Source organism: Balaenoptera physalus (assembly GCF_965194825.1).
Source record: "Balaenoptera physalus genome assembly, chromosome: 16".
Classification (NCBI taxonomy): Eukaryota; Metazoa; Chordata; class Mammalia; order Artiodactyla; family Balaenopteridae; genus Balaenoptera; species Balaenoptera physalus.
Genome location: NC_138898.1, coordinates 54310048 through 54329807, shown reverse-complemented (window position 1 = coordinate 54329807; position 19760 = coordinate 54310048). Strand labels below are relative to the sequence as shown.

General features: G+C 51.9%; 1 protein-coding gene across 2 annotated transcripts in view; it reads left to right on the top strand.

Annotated features, from left to right (window-relative positions):
• The window catches only part of TRAP1 (TNF receptor associated protein 1), a 53998-nt gene that overhangs the window by 33847 nt on the left and 391 nt on the right, over window positions 1-19760 (top strand). Inside the window, exons 5-17 of one of the 2 annotated variants that reach the window (XM_082428698.1) lie at window positions 1732-1803; window positions 3302-3462; window positions 4276-4385; window positions 4949-5022; window positions 5823-5978; window positions 7130-7250; window positions 7694-7763; window positions 11077-11224; window positions 13777-13962; window positions 14426-14564; window positions 14965-15050; window positions 16380-16525; window positions 19577-19649. In XM_082428698.1, the coding sequence (XP_082284824.1) occupies window positions 1732-1803; window positions 3302-3462; window positions 4276-4385; window positions 4949-5022; window positions 5823-5978; window positions 7130-7250; window positions 7694-7763; window positions 11077-11224; window positions 13777-13962; window positions 14426-14564; window positions 14965-15050; window positions 16380-16525; window positions 19577-19649 (1542 nt within the window). Of the gene's footprint in view, window positions 1-1731; window positions 1804-3301; window positions 3463-4275; window positions 4386-4948; window positions 5023-5822; window positions 5979-7129; window positions 7251-7693; window positions 7764-11076; window positions 11225-13776; window positions 13963-14425; window positions 14565-14964; window positions 15051-16379; window positions 16526-19487; window positions 19650-19760 lie in introns of those variants that run through there. The other variant, XM_082428699.1, reaches the window with a different exon arrangement.

The following is a 19760-nucleotide window of genomic DNA, read 5'->3' as shown; positions in this document are numbered from 1 at the left end:
TCTTGGCGGTGCACGGGCTTCTCATTGCGGTGGCTTCTCTTGTTGCGGAGCACGGGCTCTAGGCGGGCGGGCTTCAGTAGTTGTGGCGCGTGGGCTTCAGTAGTTGTGGCTCGTGGGCTTTAGAGCGCAGGCTCAGTAGTTTTGGCGCACGGGCTTAGTTGCTCCGTGGCATGTGGGATCTTCCCGGACCAGGGCTCGAACCTGTGTCCCCTGCATTGGCAGGTGGATTCTTAACCACTACGCCACCAGGGAAGTCCCGCTGCTGTTGTTTTGAGAAGCTTTATTGAGATATGATTTTTACATATAATCAAGTTCCCCAAGTTCAAGTGTACAGTGAGTTTGGACCAACATACACGGTCATGGGACCACCCACACCACTGATGTCATCACCCCAGTATTCCCTGCCCTTCCCAGCCCTTGTCAACCACTGATCTGCTTTCTGTCACTATGGTTTTCTACTTTCTAGAATTTCATATAAACAGAATTACACAAGAGGTAGTCTTTTGAGTCTGACTTCTTTCACTTGTCACAGTGCTTTTGAGATTCTTCTACGCTGTTGCATGGATCAGTAGTTTGTTCCTTTCTGTCACTGAGAAGTGCTCTGCTGTGTGGAGGCATCACAGTTTTATGTGTCCATTCACGAGTTGGTGAGCACTTGGGGATGTTAGGAATAAAGCCACTGTGAACATTTAAGTCTTCGAGTGGGCATATATTTTCATTTCTCTTGGGTAAATACCTAGGAATAGGATTGCTGGGTTGTAAGCAAAGTGTCTGTTTAACTTTATGAGAAACTGCCAAATGTTCCCACAGCAGGTGTCCCATTCTGCGTAACTCCTGGCAGCATTTGGGATGCCAGTGGCTGCACATCCTTGTCAACACTTGTCACTGTCAGTCTTTTTAATTTTAGCCATTCTGGTGAGTGAGCAGTGTATTTCATTGTGGTTTTAATTTTCATTTCCCTAATGATTAATGGTGTTGAGTATATTTTCATGTGTTTGCCATTCGTATATCTTCCTTGTGAAATGTCTTTCAGATTCTTGCTCATTTTTAATCAGGTTGTTTGTCTTTTTATTGCGTTGTAAGAGTTCTTTGTATATTCTAGGTACGAGTCCTGTATCAGATATACTTTTGCAAATATTTTCCCCTAGTCTGTGGCTTGCCTTTTTATTTTCTTAGTAGTGGCTTTTGAAAAGCAGAAGTTTTTAATGAAATCCAGTTTATCACTTTTTCCTTTTATGCTTCATGCTTTTAGTGACCTGTCGAAAAAGTCTGCCTATTCCAAAGTGATAAAGATTTTCTCCTATCTTTTCTTCTAGAAGTTTTACAGCCTTGGCTCTTACACTTAGATCTGTGATCATTTTGTGTCTATGTAAGGGAAGGTCTAAGAGTTGTTTTTTGCCTGTGGCTGTCCCATTGTTTCTGCACCATTTGTTTTTCCTTTCCCCAGTGATTTGTCTTGGAACCTATGTCAAAAATCACCTGACACTGTCTGTGCAGCTCTTCCTGGACTCTGGTTTGTCCCTTTAATCTATGTGTCTATCCTCTAGTGAGGTTTTCTCCAGTGAGGCCTGGCTGACGTGGCTGGAATTCACCTTTTCTGGTGACAGTGTTCTTACTTTGCTGGGCCCGCCTGGCAAGTGTAACTGATGTACTTGTGCCTGGGTGTCCCCACACGTCCATCCTGGCTCCCTGGTGCATTCGCTTGGGTGCTTAGCTTGTCTCTCTCCTCAGGACACTGGCATCGGGATGACACAGGAGGAGCTGGTGTCCAACCTGGGAACCATTGCCAGGTCGGGGTCAAAGGTAAGCCCCCCGCTGCCCTTTCCTCAGGTGCTGCAGCTGTTCCCCCTCTCAGGTTCGAGGGTTTCCCCTCGAAGGGCAGTTCTGACCAGAGAGGGTAGGTCCCAGATGCTCTGGACACCAGCTTCAGAGGAGTGTCCTCAGGCACGAGCTTGTTGGCATTGGGGACCCTTTATCACAGGATTTCACTGTGTCGTCACGGGGACCTCAGAGGCACTTTCTGTTATTTGCTGGATGGAGTCAGTACTTTGCCCATAGCTAGAAACTGGCCAACCCTAGGTTCAAAGCCCGTCAGTCCACGTCTGATACGCCAGCCATTCTGCCTCCTGACGCTTTTATCCAAGTGCTTTCTTAGCATTTATTTGAGCTGCATAGGCTTGAGGAGGGAGTGACGCAGAGACGGCATGGTCCATGATAGTCCGCGGGGCCCATGGGTTGCAGGCTGACTGTTCTCCAGAGCTGCTGCCTGGAGACAAGCGACCTCCACGCTTGTCTGCTCCAGGGTGGTCGGGTGCTGGTGCAGCTTGAAGCCGACAAGGGGGGGATGGTCAAGGTGTCCTCCTCCAGCACCAGCCCCGGACAGCGGCTGTGTCCCTCGGCTGCCTTTGTGCCTCTCCTGGGTGAACAAATGCTCTTTGTTTTTTTGTGGGCCTAAGTGGTGCCTAAAATGGCACTTCATGCCAAGTGCTTGAAAACAGTCTAATTGTTAGTCCAGAGTGATTCACAGAAATTTCTACTTTAGAAAATGACTTTACCATAACTGTTTCCCCTACTACATTTTTGGTTGTATTTCTATGAAGGGAATCTGTGCTGTCATCACATACAGTAGCTACTAGCATGTGGCTGTTTGAATTAAAGTTTTTTTTTAATATTTTAATTTTATTGGAATATAGTTGATTTAGAATGTTGTGTTTAGTTTCAGGTGTACAGCAAAGTGATTCAGTTATACATATACCTATAATCATTCTTTTTTAGATTCTTTTCTCATAGGTTATCACAGAATATCGAGTAGAGGAATTTAAATTAATTAGAATTAAATACAATTTAAAATGTATTAGTTCTTTCGTCACACTAGCTACACAGTTCAAGTGCTCAGTAGCCACATGTGGTCAGCAGCTCCCACATTGGACCACACAGAACATTTCCATCACCACAGAACGTCTGTGGAACAGTGTTCATAGCAACAAGTATATGCATTTTACTTAATTTTTAATATTAGGAACTTTGATTACATGAGTTACAGTAATTAAGTGCTCTGTGATACCATACAAAAGCATGTGTTTGGTGTGTAGTTTGCCCACAAATCTAGGAGTCTCCTCCCCTGAACGTCAGGGGCCACTCCGGGCTGGGCCCTCTGTGGGGAAAGAGGGTGGAACGTACGGGGCTGTCTCGAGGGTGAACCACAGCCTGAGACTGCGCTGGAGGAATGGATGCGCTGCTGCAGGCAGACGGCAGGTCTCCGGGGCAGGGCCGCCCCCCTCTGACCGGTCTCACTCCACAGGCCTTTCTGGATGCGCTCCAGAGCCAGGCGGAGGCCAGCAGCAAGATCATTGGCCAGTTTGGAGTGGGTTTCTACTCGGCCTTCATGGTGGCTGACAGAGTCGAGGTGTATTCTCGCTCGGTGGACGCAGGCAGCCCTGGGTACCAGTGGCTTTCAGACGGGTAAGTGAGCGGGTCCCACATCACACACGGAGTGTCCCCGGGCCCTGGGGCCATCGTGGCAAGTGTCGCCTGCCACGCAGAGTGGGACTCAGCTGGAGCTCGCAGCCTGGTCTGGGAAGCCAGGCTCCTTGGAAAGCACCAGGGTGCCGTCCTGGGCTTTTCATGGGAGGCCTGAGCCCCACACTCGGGGAGCCATTACTCTTTTTTGCCGGGTGGGTCCCTGCTCTGTGCTCCGGGGCGGGTGCCTTTGTTCTGAGGCGCGTCCGTGACTCCTCTTGGGGGTCAGGGTTTGGCGCCCTGGCTGCCCCACCTCCCGCCGTCTCCCCCGTGTGCTGGGCCTGTGATGTCCAGGAACATCTCGACTGTTCGTGGAGGATGGCACCCACCATAGTCAAGGTTAAGTGTTTATCTCACAAGCCCCCAAACTTCATTTCTGAATCCTGCTTTCCCGCAGGAAAAGTGAAAGTGGGGCCCACAGTCACCAGGGCCGAGGGATCGACAAGGTGCCCCTCGTGTGCTTCTGCTCTTGGGAGGAGGCGCCTGGCCAGGGGTCCGGAGCGCTTGGAGTTAGCACAGGACGGGGGTCTCTTCCCGGAGTCTGGCGCTCACCTGGCCGCTTCAGGGGAGTGTGAGACCGAGAGGTCGTGTTCAGGAGTGGGGAGCCCCGTGCCCCAACCCCAGCGGCCACTGTCCCTGGTGGAGGTGTGACGGCCTGGGGGACACTCCAGCTTCCTTTCTATGCAAGTCCTGCCTGCCACGTGGGACTTGTCAGCACTGACAGGCAGAACTCGCCTTCCTTCTCCCGCGTCTTAGCTCTGGGGTGTTTGAAATCGCTGAAGCCTCAGGAGTTAGAACCGGGACCAAAATCATCATCCACCTCAGGGCAGACAGCAGAGAGTTCACCAGCGAGGCTCGGGTTCGAGGTGAGCGGGAGCCTGGGCCTCTGGGGACGTGCGCGCGGGTCAGTGCGGTACCTCCTGCCACTGCGTTTTAGGACATTTTGGGGCGGGGGTCGCAGGCGCAGGGCTGGCCGTGGGTTGGGGCAGGGTCAGGTTTGCCCTCCTCCTTTCGAGCAGCACTGCCTCCACTGCGCTTGCTGGTGGCGCAGGGTCCTGTGCTCGTCCTGCCTGTGCTGTAAGATGTCGCCAGCCCGCCCACCCAGCCTGAGTCCCGACTCCCGGACAACCAGAGCGGGTGCAGCTGCGAGGTGCTCCTCTCTGTCCAGGTCTCACTGGATGCTACTGAAGGTGCCCAGCGCTCTCAAGGGGTCACGTTAGCCCGTGAAACCCTGTTTATGCCGCCAAGAAGGCATCGTGTCTCATGGTGGCCTGGGCCTCGAGATCCGGTTTGGGAGTGAGTTCTGCTCCCTGTGTGCGGGCAGGGCAGGGACGAGGCCTCCCAGAGCTGTGTGACCCCTGCAGCACCTTCCAGAGCTTTCATCTACAGAAGCTTCCCGTGTTCATTGCTTTTTTTCTGTCTCTTCCAGACGTGGTGACAAAGTACAGCAAATTTGTCAGCTTCCCCTTGTACCTGAACGGAAGGCGCATTAATACCCTGCAGGTGAGGCCTGGCTGCCTGCAGGCTCAGGTGGCTGTGGAGATGAGCCGCTCCACGTCAGGCTGGCGGGGCAGAGGTGGGACTGGGCGTTGCTGTCAGAGCCCCGGGACTGGGTGTTCTGGGGGAGGCGAGATCTGTGGGTGCAGGCAGGTCCATGTGCACCAGGGGGGTCACCCTTCACAGCACACGCTTCGTGCTCCTGAGTGTATTCAGTCATGCTGCCGTCACCATGGTCGGTTCCAGAACGTTTCACCCCCAGAAAGAGACCCCACGCCCATCAGCAGTCACTCCCACTCCCCGCCCTGGCCCCTGGCAACCAGTCCATTTTCTGGATTGGCTTATTCTGGGCGTTTCATAAAAATGGAGTCGACCACTGTGTGGCCTTTTGTGTCCAGCTTCTTACTGTGTTTTCAGGGCTTATGCTGGTTGTAGGGTGTATCAGTGCTCTGTTCCTTTTCACGGCTCAGTAACTGTCCAGCGCGTGGCTCAACCGTGTTTCTCAAGCCGCTCACCTGTTGGTGGCTAGTGTCACAACGTCGTGCAGACTCGTCCAGACCCTGCCTCCTGCTTTGCTCTTCCTGACACTGTGCTGGGGACAGGGCGCTTGTTCCCAGAGCCTTTTGTGTGTCTCTGTCCAGCGCTGGAGAGGGTGGGGCTGGAGACAGAGGGCCCAGGAGGCCGACCCTCAGTCATGCTGAGGGCTCCTTTGCCAGCACCTGGGCCCCGCGAGCTCCACCAGGTCAGCTCCACGTGTTGTTGGGAGGATGCGTCTGAAACAACGTCCCTGTTCATTCCATTTCCAGGCCATCTGGATGATGGACCCCAAGGATGTGGGCGAGGGTCAGCACGAGGAATTCTACCGCTACATCGCTCAGGCCCATGACAAGCCCCGCTACACCCTGCACTACAAGACGGACGCACCGCTCAACATCCGCAGCCTCTTCTACGTGCCGGAAACGGTGAGCCGGGCGCAGGCCTGCCGTGCGGGCTGCCAGGGGCCTGTCCGCTGCTCCCTGGGTTTACACACCAGCAGCACTTCCCCTGAATGGTGACAGCTCAGCACAGACATCACAAAAATTGCCTTAGCAGCATCAGGATGAAAGAAAATCCTGTACGTCTAGACAGGTGAACAGAAGTTGAAGTGAGGGGTGCTGAACAGAGATGTTTGGCCCGGCAGGCCTGGGCTTTGTGGACGGGTGCGGGCGTCCTGTCTCCATGCAGTGCGCTCTCCCTAATTCCGCATGGCTCAGGGCAGCACCGTGAAGGCCCCACCAAATCCTGCAGCGGGGAAACCTGCCTGGGTTGAACCCAGCTTTCCTGGCTTTAACTGACTAGAGCCTGTTACCCATCTTGGAAAGAGCTGTTCTACCCTCCCGCTGAGTGTGCTCTGCAGACCAGCAGCCCCAGCCTCCCCTGGGCCCATTAGGAGTGCAGAGCCTTGGGCCCCTGCCCAGGACCCCCCAAGTCAGTTCCCACCTTAACAAGATCCCAAAATGATGTGTGTGCAAACGGCAGCTTGGGAGGCGCTGGTTTAGAGCAGGGTTGGCAGACAGCGGCCACTTTGGGCTTTGCAGCCTCGCACCACCAAGGACTCTGCCCCTGTGGCGGAGGCTCACGGGCCACACTGAGATGGGCGCGTGTGGCTGGGTTCCGAAAAGTGTAGATGCGGGAATTTGGATTTCATGTATTTTTCACATATCATGAAATGTCCTTTTTTGCCTTTTTCCTCAACCATTTAAAAATGGAAAAGCCATTCTAAGCTATACAAACAGGTGATTTGGCCTGTGGGCTCTAGTTTGCTGACCCCTGACCCCTAGCAGGCTTGGCTCTGTTCGCAGGGACATGTAAGTCATTGTTTTTATGGGGAGGGTGGCAGCTGCCCAGAGAGGGCCCCCCACCCCACCAGGAGCCATGGTGGGAGGTGCCTCCCCGGGCCCCTCTGGGCTTTTGAACAGACAGACACAGGCAGGACACTGCACATCTGCCTCAACTCTCCCAGCCCCGGTAGGCTTAGGAAGGGTTCCCCGTGACCTTGCAGGCTCTGCCTCCTGGCAGGGCTGCCACGGATTTCTGCTCTTGCCACCTGACGCTGCCCTTTCCTTGCCTCCAGAAACCAACCATGTTTGACATGAGCCGGGAGCTGGGCTCCAGTGTCTCGCTGTACAGCCGCAAGGTCCTCATCCAGACCAAGGCCACCAACATCCTGCCCACGTGGCTGCGCTTCATTCGAGGTTCGGTGCCAGTGTCTGTGCCCAGCCGTGTGGGCTGAGGCCCAGGAGCAGCTGCCTGCTCCAGATGCCAACGCCACCGGAAAGGGCTCTTTGATGAGTGCGGGGTCAGGGCGGGTCACCACAGCTGCTGGCTGGTGAGCCGCGTCCTCGCAGCTGGCGCCTCCCAGGGAGCTTCCTGTCTCCAAACACTAGTCTCGGTTGATTTATCCATGATATGTTATGATTTTGAACAGAAAACCCAGGAGGTAGTTTTGAAAAAGGGTCCAACTGATGCTGAAATCATAGAAACTGTCCCGGCAAAGGCTCGCCGGCCTTGCTTGCTTTCCTTCCGACCCCATGGTTGTGACCTGGGCTCTGCCTGAATTCTAGGAAGACAAGGGACTTGGGAGGAGGCGCCCCCGAGCGTCCTCCCTTCTTACCCACGCTCGGCCTGTGTCTCGCAGGTGTGGTGGACAGCGAGGACGTCCCCCTGAACCTCAGCCGGGAGCTCCTCCAGGAGAGCGCGCTGATCAGGTGAGGAGCCGCAGGACACAGTGGGCACCTCACCGGGTTCGCCTTTGCCACGAAGGCCCAGGTGGGCTTGAAGCTGCCGAGAGCAGAGGGTGGACCTGAAGGTGCCCAAGGGAGCTGTGGGCCTGGAGAATATGAACAGGTCACATGTGCTTTGCTCCGTGTTTTACTTCACGCTTTTATAAGAGGGGTTTGGAGACTGACATTGAGGAGAATTGTGGCCAGTTCCAGGAGATGTTCCCTCCCTTGGCCAATCCCTGTCACTCAATCCCGGGGCAGCCGCGGCAGGGGAAGTTCCATGCAGGGCTGTCTCTGAGTGGACGAGGCAAAGGACGGCCCCAGAGCCAGGAGAACGTCTGACCTCGGTCCAGGAAGGTCACTAATGGTGTGAAGGAGACAAGGGCTGGGCACCGAACTCTCTTTTGGAGACATTGCTCTTGGAATCCTCGTGAGCTGGGGTGGCCGAATTTCTGCTCCCCCATCCTGATCATAGCAGCAGCTGCTATTTACTGAGCATTTATTCTCACCCAGACTGTACCGAGCCCTTCCTGTGCAGCCTGTGTCATCCTTGCAGGTGGGAGCCACTAGGTCTCCATGTCATAGTTGTGGAAACTGAGTTACAGGGAGGTCACACCTGCCAGTGAGTGAACCTGTATTTGAACCCATGTTTTCTGACCTCAGGCGTGTGCTCTGCCCCCAGCAGCTGGGACTGGGCTGACCCCAGACGCTGGCAGGATGCGAGGCTGCAGGCGGGGGTGTGTCCGGCCACTTGGTCACTGCTGGTGGTTTTCCAGGGCTAGGTTGTCAGTCTGAGCACTCATCTTGACCAGCAGAGTCAGACTTAAATGAAATTTTTTAAAGAAACTTAAAGAAAAAGTAGAAACTTGATGCAAAGTACATTTTTCCCCTGAACCCTGGGAGAGTAAGTTGTCCACTCTATGCCCATCGTCCCCAGGTATCTCAGGGTGTGTTTCCAGAGAACGAGGAGAGTCTCCTCCCAGCCAGCACAGCCGTCAGTTGGAGTTGACGTGGTGCAGCTGCCACGTCTCATCCTCAGACCAATCCACGTTGCACACTTGTGCCCGTCACGTCCTCTAGAGTAGGAGGGTCCAGTCCAGAGTCACACAAGCCTTTAGTTGTCATGTTTCTCCAGTCTCCTGGAGGTTGGCCGAATTCCACAGTCTTTCCCCGACTTTCAAGACCTGGATGCTTCTGAAGATTTCAGGCCAGTGATTCTGTAGAATGGCCCTCTGCACAGATTGTGTGATGCTCCCTCATGCTTAGGTGCGGGAGTAGCACAGAGTGATGCATCCCGTCAGGTGGGGCACGACTTTGAGTTGTCCCTTTACTGGTGATGTTCATGTTGACACTTGATTAAGGGGGTGCCTGCCAGCCTGCTCATGTGAAGTTACTCTTTTTCCCTCTGTAATTAGTAATTACGTTATGTAATGGGGTGGTATTTGACAGCTATGTGTTCATTTCTTACAATATGCATGTGCTTTTCTTAATATCTGTATAACTGATTTGCATGACTTGATTTCCTGTTTTATTCAAGGGCTATAATCTGTTACTGTCACTGTTTATTTTGATGCCCAAACTATCCCTGATTCAGCAGGAACCTACTCAGGCTGACTCCTTTGCCCTTTGACCTATTCCCATTGTACTTTGAGCGCTTCTGTATTGAGTTCACCCAATACCAACCAGCACTGCTGTGGTCTTGGCCTTTGCTTCCCTTGACAGTGAGGAATCTGCCTCTGATTTTCCCTAACGCGTTTACCTCTGACCAGTCCCCTCCATGTTACCCATCTGCCATCGCTGCTGCCCCCCTGCCCCGCCAGCTCCCTGCTCCTTCACCTGCTTGGGCCCTGATGCCACACGGTGGGCTAAGGGGGTGTCTGCCAGCCGTTCTGCCAGCTGCTCGCTGTCCCCAGTCTGGATGTCCTCTTCTGAGGTCCTTGGGCTCTGACACTCCACACCGGGCTCCTCCAACCCTCACCCTGCATGGACACCCTCTTCGTTTCATCCTAGCTGCTGTGGCTGCCCCACCACAGATGCAGGTGCTGCCCTTTGGCTGAAGGACTGAGTTATTCAGGATGGCAGTGGAAGAGGATAAGCTTAAGTGAACGTTAAACATTATTGTTCCCCTACCCTGGATTATTAAGGAAACAAATGGTAATTTCACCTTTTTAAAGGAAAGGCAGAATATTAAGGAAATAAAAAAAAATACTCCCTAATACCACTAATAGTGTTGCTCACGATTTTATGCCATTATGTAGCGCTCTTGTAAACACCCTGATACACAAGATCCCAATTTTGTAAAATTGTAGTGCACATATAGTATATCCAGTATAAACCCAAGTTAAAGTGTACGCATTGTTTATACAGCATTGATCCTAATTATGAAAAATATAATGCACAGCAAGTAGTATGTATAGTCTCTGCATACTTATATATGTACCCTGTAATTTATCCATATTGGGATTTTCCTGGTTTTCTTTCAACCCAGGCACTTTCTCATGTTATTAAGGATCATATCATTAGAGGATGTTGATCTTTAATGGCCGTGTATCTTTCCATCATTCATTTCAACCTATTCCCTGCTGTTGAACACTGAGCTTGTTCATAATTGTTTTCTTTTTTTCTTTTCTGTAATTAAACTTGCTTCAGAGCTTATTTATTTATTTATATATTTTTGGCTGTGCGCGGGCTTTTTCTAGTTGTGGCGAGTGGGGGCTACTCTTAGTTGCGGTGCGTGGGCTTCTCATTGTGGTGGCTTCTCTTGTTTCAGAGCCCGGGCTCTGGGCACGGGGGCTTCAGTAGTTGTGGCATGTGGGCTCAGTAGTTGTGGCTTGCGGGCTCTAGAGCATAGGCTCGGTAGTTGTGGCGCACGGGCTTAGTTGCTCCACGGCATGTGGGATCTTCCCGGACCAGGGCTCGGACCTGTGTCCCCTGCATTGGCAGGCGGATTCTTAACCACTGCGCCACCAGCAAAGTCCCATAATTGTTTTCTATTTTATGTGCTACAGTGAAATTTCTGGTCCATAAATCTTGGTGACTCATGAAGGTGTAATCTCAGAACCATAGTTTGTCACTCTCCACAAGGTTGGGGGGGGGTGTGTGTGTCAGCTAGCATCCCTGACTCTAGGGGGCGCGTGTCTCCTTAACTGGTGTTGGCCAAGGGTAACTTTCTGGTATGTTGTCTTCACTTCTCTGATTATTAGTGGGATTGAACATTTTTTCATATCCTTCTGGCTGTTTGTATTTCATGAAAGTTGCTCTTTTGTGATATTTGTGATAAATGCTTTTCTGTTCATAGGAAACTCCAGGGCGTTCTACAGCAGAGGCTAATAAAATTCTTCATTGACCAGAGTAAAAAAGATGCTGAGAAATATGCCAAGTTTTTTGAAGATTACAGCTTGTTCATGAGGGAGGGCATCGTGACCACGGCTGAGCAGGAGGTCAAGGTAGAGTCTGGGTTTCTGGGCCTTTCTCTGGGCTGCCTTGGGCTGTGGAGGAAGCTGCTGGAGATCAGAAACCTGAGCTTCCCAGGACGTGATAATGGCATAGCCAGGCACCCCAGTCACTGCTCCCAGGGGTCAGGAAGTGCAGCTTTTGGCCTCTGGACTCCGTGGGTGGTCCCAGCAGGCCCGGCATGCACTTGAGCACATGCCCAGCTCCTCCAGTGCCCTCAGTGGAGGGGAGCGGGCATTTAGTGTCTCTTCCCCCAAGGGCCTGGGGGGCTTGGGGAGGTCACAGAAGTCAGGACAGGAGAGGTGCCTGGTTCACGGGGTGGGGAGGGCAGGTGAGGTGTGTGTAGTCAGGGCAGTTCATCATGTGATCGGTAGAAATCCATCAACACTGTGCCACTGGGGCCAGGAGTCAGTTAATTGTGCAATTACTTAAAAATGATGAGATTGTTCCATAAACATTTATTGGCCATTTTTTTTTTTTTAAAGTATTAACCTTTTTTTTTTTTTTTTTTTAATTTAATTTATTTATTTATTTATTCATGGCTGTGCTGGGTCTCCGTTTCCGTGCGAGGGCTTCCTCCAGTCACGGCAAGCGGGGGCCACTCTTCATCGCGGTGCGCGGGCCTCTCACCATCGCGGCCTCTCTTGTTGCACAGCACAGGCTCCAGACGCGCAGGCTCAGCAACTGTGGCTCACGGGCCCAGCCGCTCCGCGGCATGTGGGATCCTCCCAGACCAGGGCTCGAACCCGTGTCCCCTACATTGGCAGGCAGAGTCTCAACCACTGCGCCACCAGGGAAGCCCTATTGGCCATTTTTAAGTTGTGATACAGTTCCCATACAATAAAATTCACTCTCTTAAAGGGAACAGTTCATTTAGTACCTTCACAGGTTGTATGTCCACCACCACCTGGTTCTGGAACATTTCCATCATCCCCAAAGACACCTGTCCCCATTAGTCATTCCTAGCGCCAGGGTTTCGTCTTCTGCTCCAGAACAGCAGCAGGGAAGGAGGGTGACCAACCGTCTGGGGTCCCAGGGTTCGTTCTGCAGGCCGTGAGGGAGGGTGGGATGGGGGCTGGGCGCTGCGGCTACCAGCCTGCTCCCCCCAGGCCCTCATCACCCCGGGCCCTCCTAACCCCGGTTGTTGGCACGAGGACTCCAGCGGCTCCAAGTGCTGCCTGCTCAGACTCTCCACTCATTCCTCTCTGTGTTTGTAGGTAGCGGAACACAGGTGGTGCCAGAGGCTTTTCTAAGTGCTTTATAAACACTGACTGACTCAGGTTTTTTTTTTTTTTTTTTAATTAATTAATTAATTAAATTTTTGGCTGAGTTGGGTCTTCATTGCTGCACGCGGGCTTTTCTCTAGTTGTGGCAAGCGGGAGCTACTCTTCGTTGTGGTGCACGGGCTTCTCGTTGTGGTGGCTTCTCGTTGCAGAGCACGGGCTCTAGGCACATGGGCTTCAGTAGTTGTGGCACGCAGGCTCGAGAGAGCAGGCTCAGTAGTTGTGGTGCATGGGCTTAGTTGCTCCGCGGCATGTGGGATCTTCCCAGACCAGGGCTCAAACCCGTGTCCCCTGCATTGGCAGGCGGATTCTTAACCACTGCGCCACCAGGGAAGCCCATGACTCAGTTTGTTAACGAGGATCAGTAACATGCACAAGAGCATGAGCTTAGCCTATGAACCTAGAGTCTGGCTCGCTGGGTGGGCTCCCAGATCCATGGTTTTGCCTGTTCATCCCCCTTTCATCCCCACCACATCACTCTCTCATCTGGACCTCCCCTCTGGGCACCGGTGGGTTGTTGGAGATGAGTCGGTGGCATAGACGAGGCAGTTTACTGTCAGGTCACGTCCAGGCTGGTGCGTCAGGGAGCTGGGCCCCAGCCTGTTGCTGCTTCTGTCCTTACAGGCGACTCCCTCATGGAGTCAAGATGCCACCAGTAGTCACACACGCATCTCAGCTGACAGAACCAGATGGACAAGCCCCGCCTTTCAGGGCCTGTTCTCCAAGTCACACACCCCACTTTGGCTTGTACCCCCTGGGCCAGGACTCGTCCCCTGGCTGTGAGGAGGGCTGGGAAGTGTGGACTTCGCACCTGTGTCCGCTGCTTGGCGAGAGACAGGGTCTGTGACTCAAGACAGAGGGAGGATGCTGGGTCCAGAGTGGGCTCTGCCATGGACAGGGCCTAGCCACTCCTGGGACCATTTGTGCAGCTCACCTGGACAGGCCTTCTCAGCAAGGCCCTGGGCCACCTGTGGTGGAACGTGCTCTCCGAGGTCCCCTGAACTTCTGACATGGGGCCCAATGGACAGCACTGGAGTCCCCCAGAGCTCTCCAGGGCCCGAGCCAGCCCAGGGCGCCGTCCCTGGGCCAGGCTCCCAAAGGAGCCCTCTTTGGCTGCAGGACACGGTCACCAGGAGGGTGTGAGGCCAGCCAGAGCCTTTCCTCCCTTAGCTGAAGGCTCCCAAAGTCTGTGCTCCGCTGTCAGGAGGCTTTCAGAGCCAGGACCTGGAATGAGCAGTGACCTGGCCTCTGTCCGTCTACAGGAGGATATCGCAAAGCTGCTGCGGTACGAGTCGTCAGCACTGCCTGCTGGGCAGCTGACCAGCCTCCCAGACTACGCCAGCCGCATGCAGGCCGGCACCCGCAGCATCTACTACCTGTGCGCCCCCAACCGGCACCTGGCGGAGCACTCGCCCTACTATGAGGCCATGAAGTGGAAAAACACAGAGGTGGGTGAGCCGAGGGGCAGGCTTGGCCCCGACCGGGCCTCCCTGCACTTGTCCTTCCCTTGGGGCCAGGTCAGAGGGCGAGGGGGTCTGAGCGCTGAAGGAGGGTCCCCATGCTCACTGAGAAATGGCTGAATGTGCCCACGATTCGGGAGAGCCGAGCAGTGAGAGTCAGCATCCAGGGTCACGGAGCCGGGCCCAAGCCTGCCTTCTAGTTTGGGTCTTTCTAGGAGGTGACACAGGGATTTCTCTATAAATAGCATCACTGCTTCTAAGATATAGCCAGAGCATCCCTGAGAGCCATCTGTAAACCACTGCGTCCACAAGGCCCAGGAACCCCAGCACCCCCTGCATGGCCCTCAGATGCTGGGCCCAGCCCACAGCCCCAGCCCCTGCTCCGTGTCCCTCTCCTGTCACGGGCAGAGGGTTCCCCGGGCCTGATGGAAGCCATTTTGGGTCCTCACAGGTTCTCTTCTGCTACGAGCAGTTTGATGAGCTGACCTTGCTCCACCTTCGTGAGTTTGACAAGAAGAAGCTGATGTCTGTGGAAACGGACATCGTTGTCGACCACTACAAGGAGGAGAAGTTTGAGGACAGCTCCCCAGGTTGGCTTGCTTCCCTTCTCTCTGGGCACAGGTGTGGATGGTGGCCTGGGGTGCAGGTGAGGCCAGGCAGGCCCGGGGAGCTGGCACTGTTTGCTACATGGCCTCTTCCGTTCTGCAACAGTGGGTCTATATGGGGTTTTCTTTTCAGCTTGCCTTCCTAAGATTGATAAAGCTTAAGAGAATCAGACATTTTAAAGCCCTAACAAAATTATATGGGCCTCAGGCAATCAAAAGTATCCTTTCTGGGGTCCAAATTTATCTGCTTAATTTTAGATGAAGAGTGTTTTGGTAGCTTCTGTCGTGCCAGTGGCTGGTGGGGTGGAGGGAGCCTGCCGATGGGAGCCTGTGGGGAGGGAGTTGTGGAGACGGCCTCCGAGCTCACCCTTCTGCTCTCCTGTAGCTGGCGACCGTCTATCAGAGAAGGAGACAGAGGACCTGATGGCCTGGATGAGAAACGCACTAGGGTCCCGTGTCACCAATGTGAAGGTGAGGCCTCCCAAAGACGGGCCACCACCCAGCCACCATGGCCCTTGGTGACTGCACAGCTGGCCAGCCTGCCGGCTCTAGTTGCTGCCGCTCCTGCACGTGTGTGCTCATGAGCACGTAGCCACATGTGCCTGAGGAGTTGCTGAGGCGGGGCGGGCAAGCTTGGCTTTGCCTCCACTTTGTAGAGCAGTTGGAACCAAGAAAGTGGAAGGTGAGCAGCTGAGGGCCTGGTGGGCAGGCAGAAGCAGAGAAGAGATGTCCCCACTTGGCCTCCCCAGGGCCATCCTCGTCCAGGCCTAGAGGAGCTGCAGTGGCTGAGGACACAAGGGCGTACGGTCCAGCTTGGGTTCTCAGTGGGGTTTCTGGGTAGGCTTTAGTGAGCTAGGAACTCACTGATCCAGCTCTGAGCTGCAGGAGAAAAAACAGTCACCAGGGAACAGGTGTCACTGGTTGAGGGACATGTTCAGGAGTGGCCCCAAAGGGACAGGCAGGTGTGCAGGGTAGGGAAGGCCGAGAGCAGAGGAGGGCAGACCTGGGGGCTCCACGGGAGGTAGCAGTGGGTCTCTGAGGGAGGTGAGGGCTTCCTGGCAGGGAGCAAGGCGTGTGGCTGGGGTTTCTTTGTGTAACACACATATCGTGTCCGTGCTTTACAGCGGTGACTCATTTAAGGTGGCCTAGGAGGTAGGTAGAATTCTCGTCCGTATCCTATGAAGGAAACAGGCAGAGCGCTTCCGTAGGTCAGGAAGTCGTGGAGCTGGATCCTTACTGTGCTGCTGGGAAGGGGGCGGCCATGGGCCCAGGAGGCCCAGGAGAGTCTCTGGCGTAAGTCAGGAGGCCTGAAGCCTGTGGGGCTTGGTGAGAAAAGGTGTATTTGATGAAATAAAGGCCAGAGGGAGCCACAGGGAGGGGGTGGGTGAGAGCACCGTCTGCAGGAAAGATGGACACAAGATTGAGGAAGAGAGGCTGGGCCAGTGGAAATGGGGTGGCCAGTCCTGGCGGGTCTTAAGACAGTCGCTGTAGGACTTGGCAGTGGACCCTGTGAAGCAGAGAAGTGCAGATAACACCAGGCAAGATGGACCTTGGATGGTAACTGATGGGTTAGAAATTGGTAGCTTTGGGGTGTAGAAGAGGAGGGAGTTCCCAAGCAGGGTACGATTCACGCTCCCTCTCTCGTTAGCAGGTGATTGGGAGGGAGGGAGGGAGGGAGGAGCACTGCTGGTTGAGGGTACGTCCCTGGAGACCTGCGTTCTCCTGTCTTGTCATTTGGGGAAGCTTTATACCTGGTCAAGACCCTGCCAGGGCCCCCGTCACCCCCGGCCTTGCTTGCAGGTGACTCTTCGGCTGGACACCCACCCTGCTATGATCACGGTGCTGGAGATGGGGGCTGCCCGGCACTTCCTGCGCATGCAGCAGCTGGCCAAGACCCAGGAGGAGCGTGCTCAGCTGCTGCAGCCCACGCTGGAGATCAACCCCAGGTGAGGCTGCCGGCTCCAGGCCTCTTGGGCCCAGGGCCCTCGATGCCCAGGGGATGGTCATGCTCATTTCTGACCCGCCAGGTAATCTTTTAAAATTGTATGTGAGTGGGTGTTCTTTTATTTATAACACATAGAAAGTGCATAAAGCTTTTGGACAGTTTGATAAATGTTTATAAACACCCGTGTAATTGAACTGTATTAAACTATACCCACGTGACGTTTAAAAAAACTGAAACTTGCCGGCGCCCAGATGGTCCTATTTTCCTCCCACTTGAATTCTGTCCCGCTCTCCAGGGAGAACCATAGTCCTGACTTCTGCGTCAGTCACTTCCTTGCTGTGCTTTATGGTTTTTCGGCTACTTGTGCATCATTACACACAAGCTCAGTTCTGCCTGTTTCTGAACTTCACGTGAATGGACCCCTGTGCAAGGGTTCCCTTTGAAGCCTTACTTTCCTCCCTCGGCGTGTGATCAGATGCATTCATCTGTGGGGGTGACTACAGTTTGTTCTTGTTCACAGCTGAATCACAGGGTATGAGTCTACTCAGCACAACTATTTATTCTATTTTGATAGACATTTGGGTAGTTTCCATTTGGAGGCTGTTGGGAACACATTGCTCTGAACATTCTTGTCCCCCGTCTGGTGCTGCGCATGTGTTTCTCCAGGATGTGTGCCCAGGCGTGAGAGCACCTTATCCTCAGCTGGGCTGAGTAAGGCCCACTGCTTCCAGAGGGCAGAGCATGGGAACCCAGGTCCCTGCAAGTTAGAAGGCTACTGTTCTTTTTTCCGTTGGGCTTTTAAAAAAAAATTGATTGGTATTTCTTAATATATACTTTATCAGTTGCAAATATCTTTTCTCACTCTGTCTTTTCACCTGTCTAAAGGTGTCTTTTGAAGAGAAGTTCTTAATTTTAATGTAATCAAATGTATATACATTTGTTAGAGATTTCTTAAGACCCCAAAAAGCATCTATTCCAGACATGAGTTTCTTCTCCTGCATGTCCTTCTAAAAGCTTTATAGTTCTGGCCTTTCATGTTGGTTGAGCCCATCTCTAACTGGCCTGTTTGGGATTGGGGGCTAAGGGGGGTTCTAGTTTCATCTTATTCCATGCGAACACCGTGTTGCCCACACCGTTAACTGTGCTGCCTTCTCAGATGAGTATCTCTTGGAAACTTATGTTTTCTTTAGAGTTCTTGTACATTTTTTATAGTTATTTGATGTGTCTTTTTTATTGGATATTTTGAAATTTCATTTTCTAACTGTTGTATATGGAGACAGTTTCTTTTTTGGAAATTGACTTTGTATACAGCAGTAATTTTTTACATGAAGTTACATAAACAAGTTACCAAAAACGCTAGAAAAGTCCATAGTCTCACCCCCACCACAGTCACTGTACCCTATTTGGTATATTTTCTTTTGGACTTTCGTCTTATTGTGGGTTTTGGTTTTTTTATATAGTACATGTCTAATTTTATTATTCATCACCTATAAAAATTTTTCCATGTTGCTTTAGAACCATTAATTTACTTAAAACTACTGGCGAGTAGGGGGAAGTGCCTTTTCCAGTTTCTGAGCCAAATTACTAGCCACGCAATTACTGGGTGAAAGATCTGAATTGGCTCATGGCTGGCCACAAAGAGCGTCGGACGCCTCTCAAAGGAGCTGTCCTGGTTGGCAGGTTGGCATAATGGGTGCAGGCCTGTGTAATGGGCTCACAGTTCCCAGCTGTGAGTCCCCAACAGAGATGGACGCTGACTGGACACCCCCTTGCCTTAACTAGTTCTGACACAAAAGCAGTTTTGTAAGATAGCTGTGCAGAGTGCTCGTTTCTGTTGCCAAAAGACTCTTATTTTACAAATTTGCTTTAAAATTTAATATGTTCGTATGGTTGAGAATTCTAAAGCACTAAGGGAGTTCACGGTGAACCCCCCCCGCCCCAATCCCCAGTTTCCTCTCGTACCTTCCGAGACGCTGCGCGGGGCCTCCTCTGGTACACTTGCTGTGCAGTGTGCTCACCTTGCTTTGTAACGTGTTTGCTCCTCTGAACAGCGCTGTGAGGGGAGGGAACCATCTCGTCTCAGACGGGGACCAAAGACACTCCTGCTCTCCTCTGAACCTTTCCCCAGTGCCTTCAGTTTTATCAAACTTATCAATTTTTGACATTCTCTTAAAATTATACCTTATAATTTTGATGTATGTTTCCCATTGTATTTTTTCCTGTGCAGGAAATATTTCAGTTTTTTTGTAGTCAGAGTTATTCTTTTCTTTCTGACTTCTGGGTTTGTATTTTGTTTAAAAAGGCTTTCCCCTTCCGAGATTATAAAATACTTCTTCCCTGTTTTCTTCTAGTATTATACTTTTTTGCTTTTGATTTTTACATTTAATCTTTGATCCCTCTGGAAATTATTTTGGTCCAAGGAATCACGTAGGAATCCAACTTGTTTCCTGGGTGCGGCCCAGTTATCCTGTCTTTATGAGGTACTAACGAAATTCCTATATGAATTGGGCCATTTATACATTGTCCACTTTGTTGCACTGAGCTGTTACTTTTCATTTTCCAGAACTGTTTAATTACTGGAGCTTTATGTTTTAACTGGGACTTCCTCCTCTGTTCTTCCATGTTTACTTTTCTTTATAAATTTTATACTAGATGTTTTAGATATGAGTCTTTTAATGTAAAGGAATCCTATTAAACGTGGATTAATTTAAGGAAAGTTTCACTTCTATTTATGGCCCACTTATCCAAGAACTAACAAACATATGTCTTCTCATATATTAAACTCATCTTTCTTTACCTTAGTAGTGTTTCATTTATATCAATTTAATATCAAAACTTTTGCTGGGTTTTCTGGGTATATAATCTATAATTGATCATCTTAAAATTTTTTTATGTGCTTTATTTTTTATACTGGACCTTTCTATTACCCTTTTTTGCATGTCCTGATAACCCCAACATTTCAGAAAAGTCACTGGAACACAAAGTTAGAGGCTGTCAGGCTGTGTGCATCCCCAGCCCTGAGCTAATAACTTCTGGTGGTTTCTGTGTTCAGGCACACACTCATCAAGAAGCTCAGTCAGCTGAGAGATAGCGAGCCTGACCTGGCCCAGCTGCTGGTGGATCAGGTGAGTCTGCTGGAGAAATGCGAAGAGTAAACTGAGGCATGGGGTGTCAGCTTCAGGAGGCTGCCTCTTCCTTTGAGGTTTCCTCTAAAACTCTGTTTTAAACAGAACAGT